Source organism: Bos grunniens, chromosome 2 (genome assembly GCF_055505025.1).
Source record: "Bos grunniens cultivar Pamir isolate PY7600 chromosome 2, Bosgru_T2T1.0, whole genome shotgun sequence".
Classification (NCBI taxonomy): Eukaryota; Metazoa; Chordata; class Mammalia; order Artiodactyla; family Bovidae; genus Bos; species Bos grunniens.
In genome coordinates, this window is record NC_141166.1 from 6209758 (window position 1) to 6215514 (window position 5757).

Genomic DNA, 5757 nt, shown 5'->3' on the forward strand with positions numbered 1-5757 from the left:
GCAGTCACTAGAGGAGGTAGGGGTAGGGCCATGGCAAGGAGCCCTGGTTCTCCAACCTACTTGAGTACCTAGCCATCTAGGAGTTTACGGAAGACAATAGGCGTATCTTCCCTTCCCCAGGGACATTGGGTCCTGGGTGATAACCCAGCAGGAGGCACTGAGGCGCCCCTCTTAATTTCCTAGCTCATGCCATCTAGATAGGAGAATGCAAAGCCCAAGTTCCTTCCCTACAGGATTAAGAGAGAACTGGGAAGGCTGCCTTGGTTAGCATCTCTGCACTTACTCTTACAGGCTGTGCTATTTAACCTCCGTGCCCAGACTCAAAAACCGCCTTAGTAAAAATCTGAAATTTCAGTTCCTACGGCATTACCAACTCAACGGACATGAGCTTGAATAAACTCCGGGAGTTGGTGATGGACAGGGAGGCCTGGCGTGCAGCAGTCCATAGGGTCGCAAAGAGTCTGACACGACTGAGCGACTGAACTGTACCACTGCAATTGGGAAGGTCTTGAGGAAGAGACACACAGGACTAAGATTTAGCCTCCTACGCACAAGGGGTCTCCCCCAAGAGGGACTGCCAAAGCCCCACGGGCACATGCCGCACTCTCTGGGTGGGTCTAAGCGGGTACATGGAGACACCTAGTAGACTGCGCCCTCTGTCCATCTGGAGCGACTCCACGGGAAGCCATACCGACCACTGTCTCCCAGCAGCAGCCAGCCAGCCCTCTAATTTGGTTTCTTTGCTCTGGGTGGTGCAAAGGATCAAGGGTGTAACCTCAGGGTGGGGCGCTGACTCAGCCGCGGGCAGGCTCGAGGAGTGTCTCAATTCCTGCTGCATCCTCTTTCCATTCTGTTGGGCAAAAAACTGCTGGTCAGAAAGGCAAAGGCCTCCCCTGCACTGGAAGAGCTCCTAGGCCGGACGCACCTCTTCGCTCAGTCGGGAGGACTGGGGACCGGGGGAGGCCAAGAAACCAGCAGGGGTTAAGACCATGGAGCTGCAGGACACCGCCAAGGCCTAGAGAGACCCCGCCCCCCCCCCCCCCACAGCTTGGAACCCTATTTCCCCTTCCGTTTCCAGCTTCCGGGCGGGGCGCGACTTCCGGTTCCGGTGGTGGGCTACAAAGCTCGGCGCCGAGCCTCTGATTTCCCTTTCCCGGAGCCGGTGGCGGGGCTTGGCGTCTCGCTCCTCTCCTTTCCCCGTTCACCCGGCCTTCCGAGGGGCACCTGCGCAGGTGAACGCCCCTCCCCGCCCCCTGCACCTCCCTCCTCCGCCGCGCACCGCTGGGTGGGAGCGGGCGGCCGGGGCGGCGGCCCTGGGAGTGGGGAGGCCTTTGCCTGTGGGGTGTGCCGTCTGGTCTGCCTGGCGTGGCCTTGGGGCTCAGCTAAATGTCCCAGGAAGGAGGACGTCCAGTTCTGGATTCCCCAGATGCGCCTTTTCCGGCCGGATATCGGCCGTCTGAACCGCGCCCAGGTAGTGGGAGGAGTCGGACCCAGGTTCCTGCAGAGACGCCGGGGATTTTTGTACTGGGCTGGGTGGTCCCGCCACTTCCTAGCCTTGTGACCTTGGGCAAGTCCCCTTTCCCCGAGCCTCAGTTTGTTTATCTGTGAAATGGAAATGACAGTAACGGCCCTACTGGGTTCTCGGGCAGGACTCGATGACGGAAAGCTACTAATTTTACAGGACCCTGTGGCCTGTAAAATTCAAAAAATGGAGCGGTGGAAGCTGCTTGTTAAAATGGAGACAACTGGGGCGGTAGAGAATCTTATCGAGAGTTTAACCTGAGTCGCTAAGAGAAATACGTACAGAATGTGAAACGCACAATATCAGATAGGAGATAAGAGTTCCCTAAGCTGGAGTTATTGACTGGTGAGGATAAGCATTCTGTATGGCAGGTGGCCTTCTCAAACTGATTGGGTTTGGAAGCTGGGTAAATCATGGAGCTGATCACCATCTTCCAAAGCCAGCTTTGAAAACTGGCCTGTTGACAGTTGAGTTTGGGAATGAGAAGAATTAGTAAAAGGGTATTTTTCTAAGTGGATTAGGGGTTTTCTCTCAGAACAGTTTTGAGCTGGAGGGGAAAGCCTGAAATGTTTTCTCCCTCTTGAGTTGTCATGAAAGTAGCATGCTGCTGCTAAGTCACTTCAGTCTTGTCTGACTCTGCGACCCCGTAGACGGCAGCCTGGGATTCTCCAGGCAAGAACACCGGAGTGGGTTTCCATTTCCTTAGATGTAGTAAAAAAGAAGACAGTACAGAAAGGTATAAGAAAAATGTTTCCCACTTTTACTGTTCTGCTCCTCAGAGGTAAAAAGAATTTCTTTGATAACCTTCCCGGTACCTTTATAGATACATCAGGTCGTATATACTTACCTGTATGTGTTTTTAGTTTCCCCAGATGAGATTACATTATACCTATTGATCTGCAGCTGGGGGAGGGGTGCTATATTATGGAAAACTTTACACATCGGCTCTCATAGGCCTCTTTCATTTCTTCCAAGGCTGCATAGTATTCTGCTTAGTGGCTGACAGTACTTTAATCACTTCCCTGTTGATAAGGGCTTCCCTATGGCTCAGTGGTACAGAATCTGCCTGCAATGCAGGGGACACACGAGACACAGGTTCAGTCTCTGGGTGGGGAAAATCCCATGGAGAAGGAAATGGCAACCCACTCCAGTATCTTGCCTGGGAAATCGCTTGGACAGAGTAGCCTGGTGGGCTACAGTCCATGGGGTCTTGAAAGAGGTGGACACAACTTAGCGACTAAACAACAGCATCTTAACCACATTCCTGTTGATGGCTTAAGTTGTTCCCAAGATTTTGCTATCGAACAGTGTTTCATCCAACCTTTCCTTGACTATTTCCCTTTTATTCAAGGCACCCCTGAGTTTGGGGGGTATTCTGCTTTTGTCCTTCTTATCACCCTGGGATAACTTATTTTGAGGCATGAGCAACACCCTGTTGATTGAACAGAAACCCAGATAATAAGGGAAGTGATATATTCCAAAAATACCTGCTACCGGGTCTAGAATCAATTCAGAGCTCCTAGATGGACTTTCCTGGTGGTCCTGTGGCTAAGACTACTCCCAGTGCAGGAGGCCTGGGTTCAATCCCTGGTCAGGGAAATGGGTTCTACTTGCCATAACTAAGAGTTCCCATGCTGCAACTAAAGATCCTACATGCCTCAAGTAAGACCTGGTGCAGCCAAATAAATAAATATTTTTTTAAAAGTTCTAGAAAATAAATCAGTGAACGTTTAGAGACCAGGTGTTAGGAGCCAAGAACAATTTAATTCAGGGCAGCTGGTCAGTGTTAACAATTGTCGGCTTCTATAAGTTGTTACCTAGGGAACAGATTTGAGACTCTTTGATGTAGGGAGGATTTTAAATCTCAACACTTCTGCAGTGTTGATACAGTAGGAAAGAACTGATCCTTGGGGGAGGTGGTAATAACAAAAAAAAGGTGATCTTTGTAAAGTGACTTCATAGGGATTATAATCTTTGATTGGACATCCCTGCTGTGACAATATAGTCATTTCTATACTGTTATCTTAAGTCTTTTTTTTCTTTTAAATTAACATAGAATGTGGTTTTCCTGTAAATAATTCCTCTTTGGACTGGGCCCTAGCCTAAATGAAGCAAAACCTTTTTTGCCCCAGCCTTTCCTATCAGACCCCCCAATCTCCCTTCTTCCCACTACAGCTGGTTTGCTAATCCTGGAGCTCTCAAACATCTAACGAGTCAGAAATCCATGCTGCAAGGATTCTTAGAAATTCAGTTCCTCATACTTTGAGGGAACTTAGGATCTTGATCTTAATAGAAAAGCTTTGTTCCTTTTTTTTTAATTGCCATAGACTCCACCCTGATGGTAGCTCCTAAAGTACTTTTTTAACACTTGCTATTCTTTCATCATAAAAGACCGGAGGAGATAGAAAAGACGACAGAGTATATGAAAATGAACAGACTTTTCCCCCCTCTGTTTTAGCATTTCTTCATAATTTGCTTTTAAGTATAGCAAATACTCCATAAAAGTGGTTGGAGGAAGCAACCATGATTTTAAAGACGTCCCCTCCCCCCCCCCACAAGTCATGTGCATGTATGTTTGTATTGGGCGGGGGGTGGATGGATGAAAGGTTTTTCCAGCTAGCAAGGCCAACATTCTTGACTCTTTCTGCTTTGAGAATCTACTACATCTTACATTTTGGTAAACTGTTGACAAACTTTCTCAACTGTGTCCATTGATCCAACAAGAGGAAACAAAAGCGGAATTTCTCATAACTTTATTAAGATTGAAAAGTTGTTGGAACCTAGGTCTCTCCTAGTTGGTGGACCAGATCCTTCAGATCAGGGAGGTTTTAACATCCTCTAAGGTTTGTTTTTGTTGAGCCTGACTTTTCTCTTTGTGCCTAGGAGTCTGAAAAATCCTTTTGCAGAGTTCTAGGATGGAGACTGAAGGGTATCCAGAGATGCAAAGAGATGGAGAAGTCCAGAATGATGAAATAAGGTCACCACCAAATGAGAGGATGGCTGAGGAGCCAGAAGGCATCCTGATAGCACCGCCCCAGGTCCAGGTTCCGCCAGAGAGCCTGGATGAAGACTCTGAAGATGACCTGGAGACCGTGCCCCGAAGGAGTCCTCTCAACCCTGCAGCCTCCAGGCAGAGGTTCCGGCAGTTCCGCTATGAAGATGCGGCTGGGCCCAGGGATGTCCTGAGACATCTCCAGGAGCTTGCTGGACAGTGGCTGCGACCTGATATTCACACGAAGGAGCAGATTGTGGAAATGCTGGTGCAGGAGCAGTTCCAGGCCGTCCTCCCTGAGGAGCTCAGAGCTTGGGCACTGAGGTGTCAGCCTGGGGTCAGAATCACCGGCTAAAATCTCACTGCTGCTTTTTCAGCCTACATATGAGAAGTGACCAAAGGCTCTCTTTGTTGCAAATCCAACTACAGTCATGAGAAATCTGAACCTTGATTTTCTTTGAGCTTGCCTTTGCTAGCTATAATAAGAATCAAATGAAAACCCTTTTTTTTTTTTTCGCCTGAAGCAGCTCTATTTCCTGGCACTGTGAACTCCAAAATGAGTTTCCCTGCCCTCTTGTAAGGACAATCAGTTTGCTGCTTGTTTTTGCTCTGCTGAATGCCTCCCTTTTTGCACTTTGTGACACGCTTTAATATATAGTTTTTATGTATCCAAAGAGATGATTGCTTCAACTTTAATATTCTTGATTCTCACTGTGGTGGCTTGAATGGAAGCTTCTGTAACCCCACCAGTAACTCATTTGGGGTGTCCTTGAAATATTAAAGTTTGATTCTTAATAAAAATGTCCTGTGGTGATTTGCCAGTCGGCTCTTAGTTGTCAGCATTTGAGAAAGGTGGGATAATTATCAGGAGTAGATGTGAGCTGCAGGTAAGAACTATGTGGCATTTGCTGAGCTGGCAAATGGGAACAAGCCTGGCCTTTGTTTCAGAGTCAGCATCTAAATTGGGCAAAACTGAGAAGGGGAAAGGGGTCAGAAGAGGTAAGTAACTCAGGTGGGGCTGTTTGATTTGCTCTTTGTCCATTTCCTTATCTTCCTCAGCTCATCTTCCTGCAAGAGGACTAAACCATCTGAGATTTTGTTCTTCCTGGAACAGAGGTCATCCTGGCTTTTTGTGTGTAGAATCCTGTACTTTGGTTTGCAGCTGAAATAGCAGTAGCTGTGGCTGTGACAGGTAGAGGAAACAGCAGCTCCTTCCCCAGCATGACCCAGTCTTGAGGAACCT

At 48.2% G+C, this 5757-nt stretch overlaps 1 protein-coding gene across 1 annotated transcript; it reads left to right on the plus strand.

Annotated features, from left to right (window-relative positions):
• The first annotated feature begins 1083 nt into the window (after positions 1–1083).
• On the plus strand, positions 1084–5315 carry LOC147377338 (SCAN domain-containing protein 1-like). Its single transcript, XM_086327508.1, has 2 exons — positions 1084–1232; positions 4406–5315. The coding sequence occupies exon 2, from the start codon at positions 4438–4440 to the stop codon at positions 4867–4869; it is 432 nt and encodes a 143-aa protein (XP_086183634.1). The 5' UTR covers positions 1084–1232; positions 4406–4437; the 3' UTR covers positions 4870–5315.
• Positions 5316–5757: the final 442 nt, after the last annotated feature.